Genomic DNA, 24,641 nt, shown 5'->3' with positions numbered 1-24,641 from the left:
GAGCTGTAGTGTGTTCAGAGCAGATCAGAACAGTGAGTCAAACAGCAGTGAAAAGAGGTCATGGTCTCACGCTGGATAAGCCTCTGTTTTGAACGGTCTAGAGAGGGATGTTTACTTTGACCACTACATTAAAGCAGATTGTGATGCTTTTTAGATTGAAACAGATTTAAACATTTTGTGTTTGTTCACAAGGCACTCATTTTTAATTTTCAGCGGTTTCCCCTAACACAGGTGTTACATTATGTATTATGTGTGTGGCAGCAGCCCTCCAGTCTTTCAATAGTAGCAGGCGTTGCCAGTATCCACAGGTTTGTCCTCCCAGTCTCTCCCTGGCTCAGCCAATCAGCATCGAGCTGGGAGGAGGCATATGTTACTAGCTCTAATGCTGCCTCAGCATCCAAAAGGGAGGGATAAGAGGGGAGGGAGGCGGGGGGGAAGAGAGAGAGAGGGAGGGGAGAGCGAGAATTCTAGACTGTACAGCGGCAGCAGTGTCGCAGCTAAGCAAAGAAAGGACAAGCAAGAGTATCGTCTGACAGAAAGAGGATACAATACATCAAAAGAGTGGAGAAAGGGAAAACCGCTGCGAAGCCAGTGTCCACCCTCTCTCTCTCTCTCTGGATGATGTCACAGTAGTGTTGAACTGAAGCCGGCATCACTCTACAGTAGCAGTTGCTGCTCTGTCTCTCTCTCTGCCGCCGCCACCACCACCGCTGCTGCTAATGGGATTGCTGCTGCTGTTGTTTCTGTGGCTGTCGCTTGTTGGCCTGCTGGTCTGAGCTCACATAGCTCGAGACTGCTCTACTCTGAACCAGATCTCCTGTACCTGACTATTCTTCTCACTCCAGCAGTCAGCGACAGACCGTGTGTATGTCAGGTGTACTTTGTCGACAGACACCAAGGGGATTATACTTCTTGGCGTTGTGATCCAGGGACAGTGTGTAAAAGCTTCAGAGGCGTGTGTTTTAGCCCCCTTCCCCTGGTCCCGGCAGTGTGGGGCGCTGGGCCATGTTCAGGGAGGGCCATGAGCCCGGGGCGTATACTGTTGTTTGTCTTCGGCTTTGTGGGGGGGGCCGTGGTCATTAACTCTGCCGTGCTGGTCTCTCTGTCTGTCCTGCTGCTGGTGCACTACTCTGTCTCTACTGGCCTCCCTGCCCTGCCCGCCCTGCCACGACTGAACAGGTACTGTGTGTGTGTGTGTGTGTGTGTGTGTGTGTGTGTGTGTGTGTGTGTGTGTGTGTGTGTGTGTGAGAGAGAGACAGAAACAGCCTACTGTAAGTCGCCTCACTCCTGAAGGTAACTCTGTGAAAGGGATGGGTGTGTTTACCTCCTTCCTGTCCTCTTCTCCATCTCTGCTCTTTCTCTGTTCCTACTGTCTTCTCATCTTCTCCTTGTTTCATGCTGTCCATTCTCTGCTTAAATCACCTGTACATTTATCTGCTTGCTTACCCCTCTCACTCTACCTCATCCCTCTTTCCCTTCCTTGTTTACTTCCCGTGGGGTAAAGCCAGTTGCCATTATATTAACATGTGGTTACCATGCTGTTGCTGTGTTTGTGACAGACAGCCAGGTATTATGGTTCTGCAGGCTGAAAGTAGGTCAGGTGAGAGAACCTTCTCAAATAGTAGATACTCAGACACACTCATCCATTCTAACATTCTACATATTATTTACGTTAATGTATCATTTATTTATACAGTTGATCCCATTTGATAAATAAAACATCTCCTTTACAAGAGGGACCTGTCAAAGCTGTATGCTATTTTTGGTTTTAGGATATTTCTTTGATAGTTGAAAAAATATAGTTGATTTTTAGTTAAGCTTCTCTCCAGTTTATGTCCAATGGCAGGCAGTGACGCCTGTCTGTCTCTGTCTCTCCATAGTGGGGTGACGATTGCCTATGGTCTGCTATTAAGTACACCTGGCTCTTTTTAACATGGAAGCCATTGTTTCTGCCTACGGTACTTTACTGTTAGCTCCTCATTTGATGTGGGTGGTTAAATATTGAGCTCCACTTCCATTGATGTTTAAAGTAGGCTTGGGCGGTGTACCGTGTTCTGGGGTATTTAGAAATACAGTGGGGCAAAAAAGTATTTAGCCAGCCACCAATTGTGCAAGTTCTTACACTTCAACTATGACAGACAAAATTAGAAAAAAAATCCAGATAATCACATTGTAGGATTTTTAATGAATTTATTTGCAGATTATGGTGGGAAAAAAGTATTTAGTCAATAACAAAAGTTTATCTCAATACTTTGTTATATACCCTTTGTTGGCAATGACAGAGGTCAAATGTTTTCTGTAGGTTTTCACACACTGTTGCTGGTATTTTGGCCCATTCCTCCATGCAGATCTCCTCTATAGAGCAGTGATGTTTTGGGGCTGTTGCTGGGCAACACGGACTTTCAACTCCCTCCAAAGATTTTCTATGGGGTTGAGATCTGGAGACTGGCTAGGCCACTCCAGGACTTTGAAATGCGAAGCCACTCCTTCGTTGCCTGGGCGGTGTGGTTGGGATCATTGTCATGCTGAAAGACCCAGCCACGTTTCATCTTCAATGCCCTTGCTGATGGAAGGAGGTTTTCACTCAAAATCTCACGATACATGGCCCCATTCATTCTTTCCTTTACACGGATCAGTCGTCCTGGTCCCTTTGAGGAAAACAGCCCCAAAGCATGTTTCCACCCCCATGCTTCACAGTAGGTATGGTGTTCTTTGGATGCAACTCAGCATTCTTTGTCCTCCAAACACGACGAGTTGAGTTTTTACCAAAAAGTTATATTTTGGTTTCATCTGACCATATGACGTTCTCCCAATCTTCTTCTGGATCATTCAAATGCTCTCTAACTTCAGATGGGCCTGGACATGTACTGGCTTAAGCAGGGGGACACTTCTGGCACTGCAGGATTTGAGTCCCTGGCGGCGTAGTGTGTTACTGATGGTAGGCTTTGTTACTTTGGTCCCAGCTCTCTGCAGGTCATTCACTAGGTCCCCCCCGTGTGGTTCTGGGATTTTTGCTCACCGCTTGTGATCATTTTGACCCCACAGGGTGAGATCTTGCGTGGAGCCCCAGATCGAGGGAGATAATCAGTGGTCTTGTATGTCTTCCATTTCCTAATAATTGCTCCCACAGTTGATTTCTTCAAACCAAGCTGCTTACCTATTGCAGATGTAGTCTTCCCAGCCTGGTGCAGGTCTACAATTTTGTTTCTGGTGTCCTTTGACAGCTCTTTGTTCTTGGCCATAGTGGAGTTTGGAGTGTGACTGTTTGAGGTTGTGGACAGGTGTCTTTTATACTGATAACAAGTTCAAACAGGTGCCATTAATACAGTGGAGGACAGAGGAGCCTCTTAAAGAGGAAGTTACAGGTCTGTGAGAGCCAGAAATCTTGCTTGTTTGTAGGTGACCAAATACTTATTTTCCACCATAATTTGCAAATAAATTCATTCAAAATCCTACAATGTGATTTTCTGGATTTCTTTTCCTCATTTTGTCTGTCATAGTTGAAGTGTACCTTTGATGAACATTACAGGCCTCTCTCATCCTTTTAAGTGGGAAAACCTGCACAATTGGTGGCTGACTAAATACTTTTTTTGCCCCACTGTAGCCACGGGAGGGTTTTTCAATACCGTCAATACCTTTTTGAAACTCTTTCAAATCAATTGTTATTTGTCACATGAGCCAAATATGCGCCATCTTTTCAGTCTCCTGAGGGGGAAAAGGTGTTGTCGTGCCCTCTCCGTGACTGGCTTGGTGTGCTTGGACCATGATAGTTTGTTGGTGATGTGTACACCAAGAAACTTGAAGCTCTCGACCCGCTCCACTACAGCCCCTTTGATGTGAAAGGGGGCGTGTTCTGCCATCCTTTTCCATCCTCTTCCACGATCAGCTCTTTTGTCTTACATTGAGGGAGAGGTTGTTGTCCTGGCACCACACTGCCAGGTCTCTGACCTCCTCCCTGTAGGCTACCTCATCGTTGTTGGTGATCAGGCCTACCACTTTTGTCGTCAGCAAACTTAATGATGGTGTTGGAGTCGTGCTTAGCCACACAGTCGTGGGTGAACAGGGAGTATAGGAGGGGACTAATCAGGCACACCTGAGTGGCCCCCGTGTTGAGGATCAGGGTCCTTAGCTTAGTGATGAGCTTTGTGGGCACTGTGGTGTTTGAATTCTGAGCTGTAGTCAATGAACAGCATTCTCACATAGGTGTTCCTTTTGTCCAGGTGGGAAAGGGCAGTTTGGAGTGCGATTGCGTCATCTGTGGAGCTGACGGGATGGTATGCGAATTGGAGTGGGTCTAGGGCTTCCGGGATGATGGTGTTGATGTGAGCCATGACCGGCCTTTCAAAGCACTTAATTTCTACCGACGTGAGTGCTATTTAGGCAGGTTACCTTTGCTTTCTTGGGCACAGGGAATATGGTGGTCTGCTTGAAACATGTTGATATTACAGACTCAGACCTCCAGGGAGAGGTTGAAAATGTCAACGAGACACTTGCCAGTTGGTCTAGACATGCTCTGAGTACATGTCCTGGTAATCCGTCTGGCACTGCAGCCTTGTGGGGCGGCAGGTAGCATAGTGGTTAGAGCATTGTTCTAGTAACCGAAAGGTTGCAAGATCAAATCCCTGAGCTGACAAGGTAAAAATCTGTCTTTCTGCCCCTGAACAAGGCAGTTAACCCACTGTTCCTAGGCCGTCATTGAAAATAAGAATTTGTTCTGAACTGACTTGCCTAGTTAAATAAAGGTAAAATAAAAAATATATATAAAAAATGTTGACCTGTTTTAAAGGTCTTGCTCACATCGGCTAGGGAGAACGTGATCACCCAGTCATCCGGAACAGCTGGTGCTCTCATGCATGCTTCAGTGTTGCTTTCCTCGACTCAAGCGTAAAAGGCATTTAGCCTGTCTGGTAGGCTCACGTCACTGGGCAGCTTGCAGCTGGGTTTCCCTTTGTAGTCCGTAATAGTTTGCAAGCCCTGCCACATCCAACGAGCATCGGAGCCGTTGTAGTATGATTCAATCTTAGTCCTGTATTGATGCTTTGCTTGTTTGATGGTTCGTCTGAGGGCATAGCGGGATTTCTAATAAGTGTCTGGATTAGTGTCCCGCTCCTTGAAAGCGGAAGCTCTAGCCTTTAGCTCGGTGCGGATGTTGCATGTAATCCATGTCTTCTGGTTGGGATATGTACGTGTGGGGATGACGTCGTAGATGCACTTATTGATGAAGCCGGTGACTGAGGTGGTATACTCCTCAATGCCATTAGATTAATCCCAGTCTGTGCTAGCAAAACTGTCCTGTAGCGTAGCGTAGCATATGCCTCATCTGACCACTTCCATATTAAGCCACTGGTATTTCCTTCTTCATTTTTTGCTTGTAAGCAGGAGGATATAATTATGGTCAGATTTGCCAATTGGAGGGCGAGGGAGTGCTTTGTATGCATCTCTGTGTGGCGTAAAGGTGGTCAAGTTAATTTTCCTCTGGTTACTCATGTGACATGCTGGTAGAAATTAGAGGTGGACCGATTGGCCGAAGTTTTCATAACAATCGGTAATCTGCATTTTTGGATGCCGATTTACATTGCAATCCACGAGGAGACTGCGTGGCAGGCTTGACCACCTGTTACGCGAGTGCAGCATCAAAAGGACCTGGTGTCTGCAAGGAGCCAAGGTAAGTTGCTAGCTAGCTTTAAACTTATCTTATTAAAAACATTAAATCTTAACATAATCACAAGTTAACTACACATTGTTGATGAAATTACTAGTTTAACTAGCTTGTCCTGTGTTGCATATAATCAATGCGGTGCAAGTTCATTTATCATCGAATCACAGCCTACTTCAACTTCGCCAAACGGGTGATAATTTAACAAAAGAGCATTCATGAAAAAAACACAATCGTTGCACCAATGTACCTAACCATAAACATAAATGCCTTTTCTTAAAATCAATACACAAGTATATATTTTTAAATCTGCATATTTAGTTAAAATACATTCTTGTTAGCAGGCAATATTAACTAGAGAAATTGTATCACTTCTCTTGCGTTCCGCGCAAGCCGAGTCAGGGTATATGCAGCAGTTTGGGCTGCCTGGCTCGTTGCGAACTGTCTGAAGACCATTTCTTCCTAACAAAGACCTTCATTCATTTGCCAGAATTTTACATATTTACAACATTGAAGTGTGACATTGTGCAATGTAAGCAATATTTAGACTTAGGGTTGCCACCCGTTCGATAAAATACGGAATGGTTCCGTATTTCACTGAAAGAATAAACGTTTTGATTCCGAAATGATAGTTTCCAGATTTGACCATATTAATGACCTAAGGCTCGTATTTCTGTGTTTTTATTATAATTATGTCTATTATTTGATAGAGCAGTCTGACTGAGCTGCGGAAGGCAGCAGCAGGCTCGTAAGCATTCATTCAAACAGCACTTTCCTGCTCTTAGCCATGCTTGAAGCACAGCGCTGTTTATGACTTCAAGCCGAGATTAGGCTGGCAATATTATGTGCCTATAAGAAAATCCAATAGTCAAAGGTATATAAAATACAAATGGTGTAGCGCGAAATAGTTGACGCGTCATAATGCCTATAATAATGACAACCTAAAACTTAACTGGGAATATGGAAGACTGATGTTTAAAGGAACCACCAGCTTTCATATGTTGTCATGTTCTGAGCAAGGAACTTAAACGTTAGCTTTTTTACATGGCACATATTGCACTTTTACTTTCTTCTCCTACACTTTTTGCATTATTTAAACCAAATTGAACATGTTACATTATTTTTTTGAGACTAAATTGATTTTATTTATGTATTATATTAAGTTAAAATAAAAGTGTTCATTGTTCATTCAGTGTTGTTGTAGTTGTCATTATTTTATATATATATATATATATATCGGCAGATTAATCGGTATCAGGTTTTTTTGGTCCTCCAATAATCGGTATTGGAATTGGCATGGAAAAATCATAATTGGTCAACCTCTAGTAGAAATGAGGTAAATACAGATTTAAGTTCATAGCTCTATGACTCACAGAAAGTGCAATGAGGAAAAAAATAACCCCATGGAGATGAGACCAGCAATCAACAATCCATCTCTGCTCCCTTATTCTGTCAATACTGAATATTCCTCCCCCTCTTCTTTCTCTGAATCCAGGAAGGAACGTCCCATCTCCATGGGGTTATTCCAGTTACCAGGAAGTGATTTGACCCCTGACCCACAGAGGGAAACTGTGGAAACGCCGTCTGAACCCTGGAGATATAATGACCTGAGCCACCCTCACTCCAACACCAGCCTTAAGGTAACAATCTACTTCCCACCTGTCAATCGTTTTCCTCCGGTGCCAACGTTGTTCTATCATGCAGCCACTGTTTTGGACAGACTTTTCACAAATTCACTGTGTGAGGACAAAGTGTACTCGGTGGTTTAAGTCTGCAATCTAAGATGAATGACCGTACCCTCAGACCTGAACATCCCCCATGCCTCCTCTTAGCATTTCCCAGAACTCTGAGGGGTGACGTAAGGCAGGGGTAATTTGGCCCAGAGTAGATACTCTGTGTCTTTGTGGAAACATACGCTTTCAACCCATCACCCTGCCGGAGGATGGGAATGCTTATTGAAAAGAAAGCTTGATTCAGTGTGTCTGCAGTACCAAAGCACGATTGAGAGGGAGACTTGAATCAGTGTGCCTGGAATGCCTAAGCAGGGGGGTGGGGTATGAGTGTGTCTGTGTGTGGCTGAGGGCCCATGGGGAGAGAGGAAGTGGTACCATTCGGGAGCAGGGGAAGGGTAGAACAGAGGAGAGAGGAAGAGTCTAACAGAGAAACAGGACAGAGTGTCTGAGCAGACCGAAGGGCTGCTTTCTGCCAGGGCCATGCTAGAACCTCCCCACAGTTGCCCATAGAAACCACGCTGTGAGAAAAGTTCTATCATGAATACTCATTCATGATGGGCTGATTTTAAGTATTCATTTGTTGTGATATTCTTCTACACAGGGTTCAAATGGAATAATTCAGGTACCAGGAAGAGGGGTATTTCATGTCAGAGATTGCAAGACAACATTTGACGTAAGATATGGGACTGGCACTTAAGTTTCATCTATTCATGTTGAAGCTCAGTCCTGGCTGCTGCTAAATCATATTTTCTACATAATACTCCCTTCTCTCTATCAAACCTTTGCTTTCTCAATCCCTGATCCCACTAAACTGTCTCTTTCTCACTTTAGATGCCTCTGGCACAATAGAGGTGTCACTGTGGATCTCTCATGCTGACTTTTTAGCACACACACACACACAGCCTTTTCATCAGACTCCCACAGTTCAGACTCACAGGGATGCCTTTGTGTGACACCTCCGATTCGACATTTCCCAAAGATTTACAGTTTTTGGTTACACTCCTCCCCCTCTCCCACTGTCTCTTTCTCTCTCTCTCTCCCTCTCTTTCTCTCTCTCCCTCTCCCCCGCTGATTCTATCTGTCTCCAGTTTGCACACACCAGTGTTTCCCATAGGATTTGTTTTCAGTACTGGTGGGTATTCCCATAGACTTCCAGTCATTAAGCCAACAACTACCCATTTAAAAGCGTGTCTCGCCAGGAAAAAATAAGTGTGTGTGTATATTTGCATACATACGTGTATATATATAATATATATGTATATACAGTTTAAGTCATAAGTTTACATACACTTAGGTTGGAGTCATTAAAACCTGTTTTTCAACCACTCCACAAATGTATTGTTAACATACTATAGTTTTGGCAGGTCGGTTAGGACATCTACTTTTTGCGTGACACAAGTAATTTTTCCAACAATTGTTTACAGACAGATTATTTCACTTATAATTCACTGTGTCACAATTGCAGTGGGTCAGAAGTTTACATAGACTAAGTTGACTGTGCCTTTAACCTGAAAGGCCGCTCAGCAAGGAAGAAGCCACTGCTCAAAAACCACCATAATAAAGCCAGACTACGGTTTGCAACTGCACATGGGGACAAAGATCGTACTTTTTGGAGAAATGTTCTCTGGTCTGATTAAATAAAAATGTAACTGTTTGGCCATAATGACCATCCAACGAAGTCAAGGTATTGGAGTGGCCATCATAAATCCCTGACCTCAATCCTATAGAACATTTGTGGGCAGAACTGAAAAAGCATGTGCGAGCAAGGAGGCCTACAAACCCGACTCAGTTACACCAGCTCTGTCAGGAGGAATGAGCCAAAATTCACCCAACTTATTGTGGGAAGCTTCTGGAAGGCTACCCAAAACGTTTGACTCAAGTTAAACAATTTCAAGGCAATGCTACCAAATACTAATTGAGTGTGTGTATGTAAACTTCTGACCCACTGGGAATGTGATGAAAGAAATAAAAGCTGAAATAAATAATTCTCTCTACTATTATTCTGACATTTCACATTCTTAAAATAAGATGGAATTTTGTGAATTGTGAAAAACTGAGTTTAAATGTATTTGGCTAAGGTGTATGTAAACTTCAGACTTCAACTGTACGTGTGTGTATACATCTATATATAAACTCAGCAAAAAAGAAACGTCTTCTCACTGTCAACTGCGTTTATTTTCAGCAAACTGAACATGTGTAAATATTTGTATGTCATGCTGGAGGGTCATGTCAGGATGAGCCTGCAGGAAGGGTACCACATGAGGGAGGAGGATGTCTTCCCTATAATGCACAGCGTTGAGATTGCCTGAAATGACAACAAGCTCAGTCCGATGATGCTGTGACACACCGCCCCAGACCATGACGGACCCTCCACCTCCAAATCGATCCCGTTCCAGAGTACAGGCTCATTCCTTCAACGATAAACACAAATCCGACCATCACCCCTGGTGAGACAAAATCCAGACTCATCAGTGAAGAGCACTTTTTGCCAGTCCTGTCTGGTCCAGCGACGGTGGGTTTGTGCCCATAGGCGACGTTGTTGCCAGTGATGTCTGGTGTGAACCTGCCTTACGACAGGCCTACAAGCCCTCAGTCCAGCCTCTCTGTCTATTGCGGACAGTCTGAGCACTGATGGGGGCATTGTGCATTCCTGGTGGAACTAGGGCAGTTGTTGCCATCCTGTACCTGTCCCGCAGCTGTGATGTTCGGATGTGCCGATCCTGTGCAGGTGTTGTTACACTGAGAGGATGATCAGCTGTCCGTCCTGTCTACCTGTAGCGCTGTCTTAGGCATCTCACAGTACGGACATTGCCATTTATTGCCCTGGCCACATCTGCAGTCCTTATGCCTCCTTGCAGCATGCAATATCTAAATACAGTTAAAGTCTGAAGTTTACATACACCTTAGCCAAATACATTTAAACTCAGTTTTTCACAATTCCTGACATTTAATCCTAGTAAGAATTCCCTGTCTTAGGTCAGTTAGGATCACCACTTTATTTTAAGAATGTGAAATGTCACAATAATAGTGTAGAGTGATTTTATTTCAGCTTTTATTTCTTTCATCACATTCCCAGTGGGTCAGAAGTTTACATACACTCAGTTAGTATTTGGTAGCATTGCCTTTAATTTTTTTTACTTGGGTCAAATGTTTCGGATAGCCTTCCACAAGCTTCCCAGAATAAGTTGGTTGTATTTTGTCCTATTCCTCCTGACAGAGCTGGTGTAACTGAGTCAGGTTTGTAGGCCTCCTTGCTTGCACCGCTTTTTCAGTTCTGGACACAAATTTTCTATAGGATTGAGGTCAGGGCTGGTTGGAGCAGTGGCTTCTTCCTTGCTGAGCGGCCTTTCAGGTTATGTCGATTATAGAACTTCTGTACCTGTTTCCTCCAGCATCTTCACAAGGTCCTTTGCTGTTGTTCTGGGATTGATTTGCACTTTTCGCACCAAAGTACGTTCATCTCTAGGAGACAGAATGCGTCTCCCTTTCTGAGTGGTATGACGGCTGCGTGGTCTCATAGTGTTTATTCTTGCGCACTATTGTTTGTACAGATGAATGTGGTACCTTCAGGTGTTTGGATATTGCTCCCAAGGATGAACCAGACTTGTGGAGGTCTATAATTTGTTTTCTGAGGTCTTGGCTGATTTCTTTAGATTTTCCCATGACGTCAAGCAAAGAGGCACTGAGTTTAAAGGTAGGCCTTGAAATACATCCACAGGTACACCTCCAACACCTCATTTCTCAGAACACGAAAAGACTGATGAGTTGCTGAAGAAAGTCCTTTGTTTCTGGCCATTTTGAGCCTGTAATCGAACCTGGAAACGGCAGGTTTCAACAGGTATGCCTTGGTAAAAGTTAATTTGTGGAATTTCTTTCTTAATGCATTTGAGCCAATCAGTTGTGTTGTGACAAGGTAGGGGTGGTATACTATTGGTAAAAGACCAAGTCCATATTATGGTAAGAAATGCTCAAATAAGCAAAGAGAAACGACAGTCCGTTACTTTAAGACATGAAGATCAGTCAATCCGTTAAATTTCAAGTGCAGTTGCAAAAACCATCAAGTGCTATGATGAAACTGGCTCTCATGAGGACCGCCAGAGTTACTTCTGCTGCAGAATATAAATTCATTAGAGTTAACTGCACCTCAGATTACAGCCCAAATAAATGCTTCACAGAGTTCAAGTAACAGAAACATCTCTACTGTTCAGAGGAGACTGCGTGAATCAGGCCTTCATGGTCAAATTGCTGCAAGGAAACCACTACTAAAGGACACTAATAAGCAGAGGAGACTTGCTTGGGACAAGAAACACGAGCGATGGACATTAGACCAGTGGACATCTGTCATTTTGGTCTGAGTCCACATTTTTGATTTTGGGTTCCAACAGCCGTGTCATTGTGAGATGCAGATTAGGTGACCGGATGATCTCCTCGTGTGTGGTTCCCACCGTGAAGCATGGAGGTGGTGTGGTGGTGCTTTGCTGGTAACACTGTCTGTTATTTATTTAGAATTCAAGGCACACTTAACCAGCATGGCTACCACAGCATTCTGCAGCGATACGCCTTCCCATGTGCTTTGTGGGCCAATCATTTGTTTTTCAACAGGACAATGACCCAACACACCTCCAGGCTTCGTAAGGGCTATTTGACCAAGAAGGAGTGGGATGGAGAGCTGCATCAGATGACCTGGCCTCCACAATCACCCGACCTCAACCCGTTTGGGATGAGTTGAACTGCAACTATTTAAAAGATTTTACTGAGTTACAGTTCATATAAGGAAATCAGTCAATTGAAATAAATAAATTAGGCCTTAATCTATGGATTTGACATGACTGGGCAGGGGTGCAGCCATGGGTGGGCCTTGGAGGGCATAGGCCCACCCACTTGGGAGCTGTGATTGTGAGGCCGGTTGGATATACTGCCAAATTCTCTAAAATTACATTGGAGGCAGTTTATGGTAGAGAAATTAACAATTTATTTATCTGGCAGCAGCTCTGTTGGATATTCCTGCAGCCAGCATGCCAATTGCAATCTCCCTCAACTTGTGGCGTTTTGACATTTGTGGCATTGTGTTGTGACAAAACTGCACATTTTATAGTGGCCCTTCATTGTCCACAACACAAGTTGCACCTGTATAATGATCATGCTGTTTAATCAGCTTCTTGATATGCCAGACCTGTCAGGAGGATGAATTATCTTGCCACAGGAGAAATGCTCACCAATAGGGCTGTAAATTAATTTTTATTTCAGCTCATGAAACATGTTGCATTTTATTTTTGTTCAGTGTGTAAATATCGATAGATACTTAAAGACTTTGCAATAATCTTGTTTCAACATAAATCTGTTGTTCTATCTCTTCTGATTGCCCCACCACCCCCCCTTTGTAATCTTTATACCTCTGTGTTTTGATTGTGGCCAGTTGTGATTGCGGCTATAAACAGGCCTTTGTTGTAATTTTTCTCTTAACCAGTTGGGGGCGCCATACTCCCCAAGCAGATGGCAGAGGCTTTCGGCCAATCAGCAGGCTAAACAGAACCAGGTCCAAACTACCGCGTTGTTTTTATGGCCTGTAATTGCTGTGTTGTTGACGACGAATACGACGTCGTCTCATAAAAGCGTAATCTAGCCTTTATGCCACCATAGATCATAGTACATTGCCAGCTGCATGCAACCCAAGCGGGTTCCTCACCTGGACCGGGGTGTGACCGTGGGGCTGAATCTTAAATGATCCCTATTCCCTATGTAGTGCATTACTTTCAGCCCTATGGGGCTCTGACCAAAAGTAGTGCACTATATAGGGAGTAGGGTGCCATTTCAGATGCATCGCAGTCTTTCAGGGGTTCAGACGGCTTGCTAGGATTACTAATGCATAGAGAGCACCAGCTGTACTTCAACCCAATCAACTAGCCGTAGCTGTAGAATATACTACAACATGTTTGTTTTGTTTTCTAACTGTGTGATCTAACGACTTTGATTTGAATTTAGATGTTTTTCTGGTTGGTTTAAACTGCATTTAGTTTTCTTGTTTTTGTTTTATGCACTTTTATACCATTGCCTTTTGACTGAGCATTAATGGTTTTGTTGCATTGGCTAACTTTTTTTCAAATATGATTATTCCTTTTTGAGAGAAAGAAGCTGACTTGATAATGACCATCTGTCATTATTTAATTTATTCTTCCTCTTTCTCTTCGGTAGGATGAGATGTCAAATGCTAACCGTGGAGGCTCCAAGTCCAACCCACCTATGTCTCCTAAAGGGGGCTCCAAGTCGGGGACCCCCATGTCCAGCCAAGGAGCAGGCTCCAAAATGTCCTCGCAGCAAGGTGGCTCTAAATTGGCCACCCTGATGTCTTCTCAAGAAGAGTCCAAATCCAGTACCCCTATTTCATCTCAAGGGGTGGACTCAAAGTCGGTTACCCCAATGTCCACGCAAAGCGGCGGCTCCATATCTGTCTCCCCAATGTCCAGTCAAGGGGGCGGGTCTATGTCGGCCACTCCCATGTCTACTTCTGCGTCTGATGTTGCCATGGCATCTGTGGGCACGCCCCACCAGGAAGAGTTAGAGGAACTGAGCGAGGGTCTGAACAGGAACCTGGACAGAAGCGACAGGAAGCCAGAGAACATCAGCAGTAAGAACACCACAGTACAGGAGGGACAGGACTCTGAGCTGAGAGGAGCAGGAGTCAGAGGAGGGTCAGGACCTCTCACAGGTCAGTACTGTAGCTCCAGGGCATAAACTGAGATAACATGGGGATTGGCTATGTTGGGGGACTTGGATTTTGTTATATTAGAATGTGTTTGGCATCACATTGGCCTCACCACTGTATTCACCATGTCAAATGTACCCATTTGTCCCAGAAGGTTAGTACTCTAACATGTTATTCCATCTCCTCTACAGACGCAGAAGATGATAACACTAAGTCATCAGAGGTGCAGTCCATCATAGAGTCCACTCCTGAACTGGACATGGACCTCAGTGGCTACAAAGACGCCAGGTACGGTCAACAGGAACTAGTGTTTCTAACTCCATCTCTGTATCTCTATCCTGAACACTCAATCATCATTTCTGTCAAACTGTACAGACAATCGCTTCCAGCTTGGTCCTTGCAGCCGGATATGAAAACAAACACTTTATTTCATGATGCAGTGTATTGAAGCTGTGGTCACTCAGATGACCTCCCGCTCTCTCCCTCCCCCCATCCATCTCTCCCCCTTCCACCTCCCTCCTCCCATCCCTCTCTCCAGTACTCCTTCTAAAGGAGTAGGTATAGAAAACATGGCGTTCGACAGGAACACAGAGTCTTTGTTTGTGGAGCTGTCCTCGGCAGGACCCGACATGGAAGTAGACATAGCAGACATGGACGAGGGGGCCGACCTGCTCGGTAAGACACGTCCCCTGTAGACACTTGCCACTTACCTATTCCAAGACCATCATCTCATACCCACACCCTGGGTAAATCTGGAAAACTTTACCTCAGTCCCAAATGAATGGCAAAAACTTGACTGGCACTTGTGTGTACTTGCCATATATACTAGGATGGACTCCCCTTTCTACAGAAAATATTTGCTATTTCTCCCCTTTCACATTAACTTTATTTCCGTACTGCATACTTCATCTCATTATTTCATATTTTCCTGGTTCTTCTCTTCAGATGAGTTTTCTGGTGTGTATCAACCATTCCATTCACACCCCTTGCATTTTCTCCCTTATCACTCATCACCCTCTCCCTAGTTCTCCCTTTTTAGCTTCCAAACTATGACTAAAATATACAGTGGGGCTCCCTTTTAGTGAGGTTGTAGGTTAGGTGTTCTTTAGGCTGTATATTGACCTGGTGGAGTCCCCATAGAGTCAAGTTGTGCTGTAAGACGATCTTGTCAAGTTAATCAGTTTTGTTTTCTACCTCACATTGCCAGCATGGGTGTCAGACTCAGACCTTAACTTTCTTGGTAAGACTGAAGGAATGTGTGTATCATGTTGTTTTATATCGTTCCATTTTAGACTGGAGGAATTCCCATTTCTTATTAAAAATGTTTCCTTTTCATCCCTCCTTTTCCTCTAAGGTATGGGTCGTGAAGTGGAGCACCTCATCCATGAGAACACTCAGCTGCTGGAGACCAAGTAAGGCGTGTTTTAAAATCACCTGCATCCATGCTCAAGAAATCAATGGAACATTATTAATTTGCCAGAGCAAGAATGTCCCACGTTGTGTAGTAAATTCCCACTACTGCCACCTTCTGTTCACAGAGGGATTTAGCTTTCGTCAAAGAAGTGTTTCTGAATCCTGGTCCTGGAATCAGAGGTGCACATTTCTGTTTTTGTCCTAGAACTAAACACCCAATTCCATTAATCAAAGTTTTGATTATGAGTTGATTAGTGGAATCAGGTGTGTAATGCTAGGACAAAAACAGAAATGTGCACCTCTTTGGGTCCCCAGGACCAGGATGCAGAAACAGTGGCCCAGAGAAAGTTGGTGTAGGGCCTAATGATCATGCTGACTAATCTCTGTCCTCACGGTTGTGTCAGAAATGCGTTGAATGTGGTGAAGAATGACCTGATAGCGCATGTAGATGAGCTGTCGTGTGAGAAGGAGGTGTTGCAGGGAGAGCTGGAGGCTGTGACTCAGGCCAAGACCAGACTGGAGGAGAAGAACAAGGAGCTAGAGGAGGAACTCAGGAGGTCAGTCTTTACTCTGCCTTCCTTCTCTCTGTCTGTTCGTTCCCCTGTTGAGATTAATATGGGATCCCCAGGCATCTCCTGTGTGTGTTCATCTCAAGCATGTGTGTGTGTTCATCTCCGGTATGTGTCCCCCCGATGTGTGTTCATCACATGGTGTGTTTCTCTCTCTTAGGGTTCGGGAGGCAGAGGAAGACAAAGTGAAGACCAAGAGTGAGGAAGATGTGAGTTTGTGTGTGTGAGTTGTTTGTGGAAGTGAGTTGTTTGTGGAAGTGTCTAATGAGGGTGCTGATACCACTCCTGGCAGGCGGATGTTCCCACGGCTCAGAGGAAGAGGTTCACCAGGGTAGAGATGGCCAGAGTCCTCATGGAGAGGAACCAGTACAAGGAGAGACTGATGGAGCTACAGGAAGCTGTACGATGGACAGAGATGATACGGTGAGAAGAGGGGGAGGGAGGAGGGGAGTCTTGTAACTAAGAGCCAATTTATGCTTGATTCAAAAAGGCTTCGTATGGATGATGTGACGCAGTTGCGGAGCCTCAGGAGGCATGCAGAGGCCAAATTTAGTGCCACTGTGGGCCTCCCAAATTTTGTAACAATGCGGAGGGCTCCGTATAGCTCCACATTGACAGGATTGGTTGACGGTAGGTGGCGGCTGGAGGTCCTGTATAAACATAAACTCACTTGACGACAGCTCTGCTCAAAACCTTTGCACTGCTCTGCTCTGACTTCTGCAGAGGCCGCATGACCGCCAATGCAGACATCGGATTGACCAAGCAGCGCTTTTGAAAGCTGAGCTACTCCAAAACAAAGTGATGCATATTTAGGAGTTTTTGTCTTCTGTGTTCCACCCACACATTGTTCTTATTGATAAACATGCACCCCTTCTAGTGCGTTCCGTCTTTGGCGACTCTAGCTAGTTGAGTAACAAGATCGTTTTTGTCTCAGCTGAATAGTGATGACTCCATGAAATATGTTGTTATCTTCCCTCAGAGCATCTAGAGAGAACCCTGCCGCCGCAGACAAGAAGAAATCCAGCATCTGGCAGTTGTAAGATTCCCTCCCTTTTTCACCATCACTCCTTTCCTACTACCACTCCACTCCTTTTCTACTACCACTCCTTTCCTACTACCACTTCACTCCTTTTCTACTACCACTCCACTCCTTTCCTACTACCACTTCACTCCTTTTCTACTACCACTCCACTCCTTTTCTACTACCACTTCACTCCTTTCCTACTACCACTTCACTCCTTTCCTACTACCACTCCACTCCTTTTCTACTACCACTCCTTTCCTACTACCACTCCACTCCTTTTCTACTACCACTCCTTTCCTACTACCACTCCACTCCTTTTCTACTACCACTCCTTTCCTACTACCACTTCACTCCTTTCCTACTACCACTTCACTCCTTTTTCTACTACCCCTCCTTTTTCTACTACCCCTCCTTTTTCTACTACCCCTCCTTTTTCTACTTCCCCTTCTTTTTCTACTTCCCCTCCTTTTTCACCACCCCTCCTTTTTCACCACCCCTCCTTTTTCACCACCCCTCCTTTTTCACCACTCCTCCTTTTTCTACTACCCCTCCTTTTTCACCACCCCTCCTTTTTCACCACTCCTCCTTTTTCTACTACCCCTCCTTTTTCACCACCCCTCCTTTTTCACCACTCCTCCTTTTTCTACTACCCCTCCTTTTTCACCACCCCTCCTTTTTCACCACCCCTCATTTTTCACCACCCCTCCTTTTTCACCACCCCTCCTTTTTCACCACCCCTCCTTTTTCACCACCCCTCCTTTTTCACCACCCCTCCTTTTTCACCACCCCTCCTTTTTCACCACCCCTCCTTTTTCACCACCCCTCCTTTTTCTACTACCCCTCCTTTTTCTACTACCCCTCCTTTTTCTACTACCCCTCCTTTTTCTACTACCCCTCCTTTTTCTACTACCCCTCCTTTTTCTACTACCACTCCCTTTTCTACTACCACTCCTTTCTATCTAATTTTCTTTACTCTTTTCTTTTTTGTCTCTGCTTTTTTTGTGTTCTTTGTATTTCTTCGTACACTCCTCATCTCAGAGGTGTCATACCATACCTGAAGCTAAAGTCACTACGATGATTGTTGACCATCATTGATTCTTTTTTCCCCTTTTTGTTTTCAATTTTGTCTTTATTATATATGTTTTTTTTACATCGCGTTTTGATCTCCAGCGTGTAGGTAAACCTTTGCCATGCTAAGTGTCTTCTTGAATCTGGTTTTTAACAAACAACATTAACAAAACATGCAGGGAGTGCCTGCCTGGTCAGGGAATGGCTTTTTACTTCAAGTTACATTTTGTTTTCATTTAAAGTCGGAGTGAGCTCACATTTTTTGAAAACTCCTAAGGAAAACCAACACTTATCCTCTTTGTCAAAAGTTTTGAATACGATTCACCTACCTAGTATGCATATGAAATGTATTTAACTTAAATGTCTTGTAAATAGCCATTTCTCAATACATGCTCTCCCTGTTGAGTTTCAGTAGGAATGGCTATGGTGTGTGGTTAATTTATGAATTACATGTATTGTTGGAGAGGGGTGTAATGCATCTGACTAATAATTTACTTATATTTTAGGCAGAGGGTAAAGCATTTATTTGTTGAAGAGGCGGTGTGTGCGTGAACAAATGTAAATGCATGTTTATTGATGAAGAAATCCCTTGTCTTTCCTGTTGCCCTCTGGTCCCTCTGTCTCTGTTATCATGCCTGTGGTTGTTGTTGTTTGTCATATGTGTGCAGGAGGTGTGTTGGGATGTGGGAGGGTGTGTGTGATGGGGTTGTGATGAGAAACTGGGCATACGGTGGAATAGATGGTTGTATTCCAGAGTCAGGTGCAGTATGCCATCTGTGATTGGACAGATTTCTGAATTGACAGACTGAGGTTGTTACCAAAAGGGAAGGCTATTTTCTGCCAAATGGAGAGGGTCATAGTCTATGTTTTGACCTGATGGACTGTAGATATTTGATCTTAAACAGAAAGAATCCTGATATTTTTGGATCTAGCCTTATCATCTCACTCTTACTTAACAAGCGTTGTCTAGAGCTGGGATTAGCAGTAATAGTTTGTAACTTTTGTTGTGTTCTGTGTTGACATACTAACTGCCTGGTTCATGTTACAGTATTAACCAATGCATTCCCTGCTCTCCCAACCCCTGTAAATTTGCTGAGTGGAGACTGGCTCGCTGTTAAACCCTCCTTTTGGTTGTTGGTGTTGTCTTGGGGGTGGGGGGGGGGTGTAAATCAACCCTTGATTTGAATATTTATCCCTTAAACCCTGCCGCTGCTGCTTTGTCCACCCCTCTATATGTGTCTCTGTCTGCTCTTTCTTTCTACCTTCTTCCTCCCTCCATCCCTGTTTCCCTCTCTCCATCCCTCCCTCCGTCCTCCAGTTTCAGCCGGTTGTTCAGTTCAAGTGGTGGAGCAGCTAAGAAGCCGGCGGAGGCGGCTCCAGTCAATGTGAAGTACAACGCCCCCTCGTCCCAGGTCCAGCCCTCCGTGAAGAAGAGGAGCGCAGCACTGCAACAGCTACCCAGTGACAAGAGCAAGGCCTTCGACTTCCTCAATGAGGAGTGAGTGTTGGAGACATCTACTCATGATCCACCCAATTATTAATGCAGCCTTTCACTCATCAAGGATTTAATCCTATTTTGGCCCCACCTCCATGCCCCCATCTATTCTGTTTATTTATCCATCTATGCCAGATTGTGTGTCCAGAATAGATGGGAGTTTTTTTTTATGCATCCCCCCGTTCAGGTCTGAGGCGGGCAACATGGTGTCTCGTAGGGAGCAGAAGAGAGCCCAGTACAGACAGGTGAAAGCCCACGTTGAGAAGGAAGAGGACGGCCGGGTACAGGCCTATGGGTGGAGCCTGCCACAGAAATTCAAGGTAGTTCAAGTCTCTTTGTGGATTACTTAATATGGCTGACTTTTAATATACGGGCTGTAGGTTACGTTAGGTTAAGCGACTCCAGGTATTTTGACCACACAATTTTATTTTACAGGTGGCCAACGGTGGTCAGACGTCAGAGAACAAGATGAAGAATCTACCTGTACCGGTCTACCTCCGACCACTGGATGAGAAAGATGCTACCATGAAGGTGTGTATACCAGAGTATGTGAGCTAGAGCGGAGTGTGCCCAATTTGACTGGAGCGTGGAGTGAGTTTCCCAAAGGCTGGCGCTTCGGCCTTCTCGCCCGCTCCAGTAGCGCTCACTTCACAAGCTCAGGCCATGCCCAGCATGCATTTGTAGTTTATTTGTGTGCTGCTAATAGCCCTTGCTTTAGTTTCTGTCACCTAGTATGCTAAATATTTTCATAAAGAAACTGATAAAGCACACAGGTGCAAAATCAGGTGATTTACAAAGATGAAAAGGTCCAAGCACCTATTCTTACCTTGTATGTCTCTCTATATATAGGGACATATTGCTAACTGTGTGTCTCCCTCCCGTAGCTGTGGTGTGCTGTAGGTGTGAACCTGTCAGGGGGTAAGACTCGTGACGGGGGGTCAATAGTAGGAGCCAGTGTGTTCTACAGTGACCTGACCAGCCCTGGTCCTGAGAGCCGTTGCAGGAAGATAGGATCACAGAGCAGTCTGGACAAACTGGACCAGGACCTGAAGGTACATGTACACAACACACATGGTCAGCCAGCACACACACACACATGCGCTCATGCAATACAGGCGCGCTCATGCAATACAGGCACGCTCATGCAATACAGGCACGCTCATGCAATACAGGCACGCTCATGCAATACAGGCACGCTCATGCAATACAGGCACGCTCATACAATACAGGCACGCTCATACAATACTTGTGTGTGGTGTAGGAGCAGGAGAAGGAGCTGCATCACCAGGAGGAGCTGTCCTCTCTGGTCTGGATCTGTACCAGTACTCAGGCCACCACGAAGGTCATCGTCATCGACGCCAACCAGCCTGGGAACGTCCTGGAGAACTTCTTAGTCTGCAACTCCCACGTCCTCTGCATGGCCAGCGTGCCAGGTCTGTGTGTTTGTGCGTTTTTATATGAGCACTCAAGACCCAGCAAAATACGTATATTTATTTTGATTGTAGCTAACCATAACATGTTTGTTTGTACACGTTTATATATGGTGGTCTTGGGTGTATATGTGCTTGCGTGTGTGTCAGGTGCCAGAGAGACTGACTACCCGGCAGGGGAGGAGGTACCCCATAACCTGGAGGCGGGGTCAAGTGCTGAGGGCGGGACTCTCGAAGCCAGCACAACCAGTAGTGGCTCAGGGGGCGAAGCTGGAGTGCTGGCAGGGATCAATGTGGTTGGCTGCTCTACTGAGGGGGCGGTGGCTACCCCCCAGACAGCAAGCCCAGAGAATGAGACCGACACAGGTAAGAGCCGTCCCTCTGAAGTTTCTACTGATCTAGTCACACTGGACTGATGTGCCGAGTTAGTGGATACTTTGCTAGTTCCATAGGTGGTTGATTGCTGGGTTTGCTAGCTAGACGAGAGGTCATGGACCCGGACGAACGCGAGAACAATCAGACCGGAACCCGAATGGAACCTAGACCCGATTGGACCAGAGTGACAAATGTTATGTTTATCAGCCAAGTTGGCCTTCTATAAGTTAATACATTCACCCTATTAGCGTAAAATAAATATGCTATAGTCTATGCAGAGCTGTGGTCAGATCCATTCAGTCTGTCAGCTGTAGGTACTTAGACCGAGACCCGATGACAATCAAACAGGACCCGACCCGGTCCTGAGGGACAAGTTACGACTGTCGGGTATATCAGGCCCACTCGGACCAGTGAAGACCTCTAAACTAAACCCTTTCACCCCACTTTCTCCATGGAATGATCCGCTGAATTTCTAGGTCTACCCTACAGGGTTATAGAAACATGTGATTTGGGCTATTGGTTCTCAAATGGGATTCCCGGTCCATTTAAAAAGTATTCTACTCTTCTTCTCTCTCCCTCCTCCCTGTGTAGACTCCAAGGCTGCAGAGGAGGCTACTGAAGCTACAGAGGCCAGTGCAGGTCCCGCAGGTCCGGAGCATGACTTAAGTCAGAGTGGAGTCTACACTGAACATGTCTTCACTGACCCTCTGGGTGTTCAGAGTACTAGCCCTGGGAAGTCACCAGCCAACTACACACAGAGGTATGGACAAACACACACACACACACGGACAAACAAAAACACACACACAAACACGCATTATACATTCTGTTTCCATTCTCAGGGAGTCTGATCTGGTAAAGGATGGTGTGAGCTCCAACCCTAACCCAGAGGAACAGGACCTGATGAGAGAAGAAGCCCAGAAGATGAGCAGTGTTTTACCCACCATGTGGCTGGGGGCACAGAACGGATGGTGAGACGCCAATCTGCTAATTAATCAATCAGATCTGTTTATCAATCTCATATTGATCTCATCAGTCAAACGTGTGTGTGTGTGTGTGTCAGTGTGTACGTGCACTCGTCAGTGGCCCAGTGGAGGAAGTGTCTCCACTCTATAAAGCTGAAGGACTCTGTCCTGGGCATCGTCCATGTGAAGGGGAGAGTGTTGGTGTCTCTGGCTGATGGAACACTGGCTATCTTCCACAGAGGAGTGGGTAAGGCTGACGTGTTTCCATATGCTTTCTTACATTTTGTTTGTGTGTCCGTTCATCTACTTGACTCCCATATAAGGGGATTCACCTGTTTTTGCTTTGTCATTATGGGTATTGTGTGTAGATTGAGGGTGGGGGAAAAAAGAAAAGTTTGAATGCATTTTAGAATAAGGCTGTAACATAACAGTGGAAAAAGTCAAGGGGTCTGAATACTTTCTGAATGCACTGTATATGCTGGTGCTAACCCCCACCCCTTCCCCTCCAGATGGTCAGTGGGATCTGACCAACTACCACCTGTTAGACCTGGGCAGACCCCACCACTCTATCCGCTGTATGACCGTGGTTCACGACAAGGTCTGGTGTGGCTTCAGGAACAAGATCTACGTTGTCCAGCCCAAAGCCATGAAGATAGAGGCATGCCTGACACACACACGGAATCATGCAGGCTCAGACGGACTGACTCGCATTCTAAACACACAGGCTCAGACGGACTGACTCGCATTCTAAACACACAGGCTCAGACGGACTGACTCGCATACTAAACACACAGGCTCAGACGGACTGACTCGCGTACTAAACACACAGGCTCAGAAGGACTGACTCGCGTACTGAACACACAGGCTCAGACGGACTGACTCGCGTACTGAACACACAGGCTCAGGCGGACTGACTCGCGTACTGAACACACAGGCTCAGGCGGACTGACTCGCGTACTGAACACACAGGCTCAGGCGGACTGACTCGCGTACTGAACACACAGGCTCAGGCGGACTGACTCGCGTACTGAACACACAAGTCTAACCATCCACATATTATAGTTGTAACCCTCCTCTCCTTTTCCATCCTCTCTCATCTCTTTCCCCCCGTAGAAGTCATTTGATGCCCACCCCCGTAAGGAGAGCCAGGTGAGACAGCTGGCGTGGGATGGAGATGGTATCTGGGTGTCGATCCGACTGGACTCTACTCTGAGACTGTTCCACGCCCACACACACCAACACCTGCAGGATGTCGACATAGAACCCTACGTCAGCAAGATGCTGGGTGAGGAACCCAGGGCATTTAAACACCTGTTGTTGTGTTCTATGCTTCTAATGCAACTTGTTTGAGTTTGTGTGTCCTCGTTAGCTGATTAATATGGAACAGGGATTCATGGCGTTAGAAAGCCCAAGTCACGTACAGGAAATATAGACCTGTACTTCATTATTTCTTTTCTTAATAATGAGTCATGTTGATCTCCCTCAGGTACGGGGAAGCTGGGCTTCTCGTTTGTCAGGATCACAGCTCTCATGGTGTCCTGTAACCGTCTCTGGGTCGGCACTGGCAATGGAGTCATCATCTCTATACCTCTCACTGACAGTAAGGGGAAGTAATTCATCTCTCTCTCCATCACCGTCTCTTTGCCCATCTCTTTCCCCTCTATGTAATTATTAATTTATCTCTCATCCCTCCATCTATTCACCCTTTCTCTATTTAATGATTCATCTCTCTCTCGCTCTGTCTCTAGCCAATAAGGTGACGGCGGGGCCAGGTAGACCTGGTGGAACAATCCGTGTGTATGGTGATGAGAACAGTGACAAGGTGACAGCTGGAACCTCTGTACCCTTCTGCTCCATGGCTCACGCTCAGCTCTGTTTCCATGGTCACCGAGATGCCGTCAAGTTCTTCACGGCTGTCCCAGGTAATTTCACTTCTCTTCCCTCTCTTCTTCTCCTCCTCCTGCCTTTTAACTGGATGAAGGTCCTCCCTCCCCCAGGTCAGGTGATCCCGTCAGGTGCTGGCGGAGCAGCAGAAGTGGGGAGTGACAAGTTGGTAGAGGAGCACCCTCAACAACAGCAGGAAAGGTCTGTTCTAGTGATGAGTGGTGGAGAGGGATACATTGACTTCAGGATGGGTGAGTTGGCTAGGACCGTATTATCAGACAATCAATTGACAAGTACTGTCCGTATATGGCAGAGAATGAAAACAT

General features: G+C 45.4%; 1 protein-coding gene across 3 annotated transcripts in view; it reads left to right on the top strand.

Moving 5' to 3' along the window:
• LOC139381111 (C-Jun-amino-terminal kinase-interacting protein 4-like) overlaps positions 1 to 24,641 on the top strand; it is a 51,817-nt gene that overhangs the window by 25,125 nt on the left and 2,051 nt on the right. Inside the window, exons 5-28 of one of the 3 annotated variants that reach the window (XM_071124397.1) lie at positions 7,152 to 7,296; positions 12,857 to 12,925; positions 13,582 to 14,095; positions 14,284 to 14,380; positions 14,631 to 14,767; positions 15,447 to 15,504; positions 15,910 to 16,062; positions 16,235 to 16,283; positions 16,367 to 16,497; positions 17,054 to 17,110; positions 19,485 to 19,664; positions 19,849 to 19,981; positions 20,097 to 20,192; positions 20,546 to 20,713; positions 20,923 to 21,094; positions 21,242 to 21,457; positions 22,058 to 22,226; positions 22,309 to 22,437; positions 22,530 to 22,678; positions 22,941 to 23,089; positions 23,545 to 23,716; positions 23,918 to 24,031; positions 24,180 to 24,353; positions 24,429 to 24,566. In XM_071124397.1, coding sequence (XP_070980498.1) covers positions 7,152 to 7,296; positions 12,857 to 12,925; positions 13,582 to 14,095; positions 14,284 to 14,380; positions 14,631 to 14,767; positions 15,447 to 15,504; positions 15,910 to 16,062; positions 16,235 to 16,283; positions 16,367 to 16,497; positions 17,054 to 17,110; positions 19,485 to 19,664; positions 19,849 to 19,981; positions 20,097 to 20,192; positions 20,546 to 20,713; positions 20,923 to 21,094; positions 21,242 to 21,457; positions 22,058 to 22,226; positions 22,309 to 22,437; positions 22,530 to 22,678; positions 22,941 to 23,089; positions 23,545 to 23,716; positions 23,918 to 24,031; positions 24,180 to 24,353; positions 24,429 to 24,566 — 3,569 coding nt within the window. Of the gene's footprint in view, positions 1 to 473; positions 1,180 to 7,151; positions 7,297 to 12,856; positions 12,926 to 13,581; positions 14,096 to 14,283; positions 14,381 to 14,630; positions 14,768 to 15,446; positions 15,505 to 15,909; positions 16,063 to 16,234; positions 16,284 to 16,366; positions 16,498 to 17,053; positions 17,111 to 19,484; positions 19,665 to 19,848; positions 19,982 to 20,096; positions 20,193 to 20,545; positions 20,714 to 20,922; positions 21,095 to 21,241; positions 21,458 to 22,057; positions 22,227 to 22,308; positions 22,438 to 22,529; positions 22,679 to 22,940; positions 23,090 to 23,544; positions 23,717 to 23,917; positions 24,032 to 24,179; positions 24,354 to 24,428; positions 24,567 to 24,641 lie in introns of those variants that run through there. The other 2 variants (XM_071124399.1, XM_071124398.1) reach the window with 2 other exon arrangements.

Source organism: Oncorhynchus clarkii, chromosome 23 (assembly GCF_045791955.1).
Source record: "Oncorhynchus clarkii lewisi isolate Uvic-CL-2024 chromosome 23, UVic_Ocla_1.0, whole genome shotgun sequence".
Taxonomy (NCBI): Eukaryota; Metazoa; Chordata; class Actinopteri; order Salmoniformes; family Salmonidae; genus Oncorhynchus; species Oncorhynchus clarkii.
The sequence above is the reverse complement of the archived record's forward strand: the minus strand, read 5'-3'. Positions and strand labels throughout refer to the sequence as shown.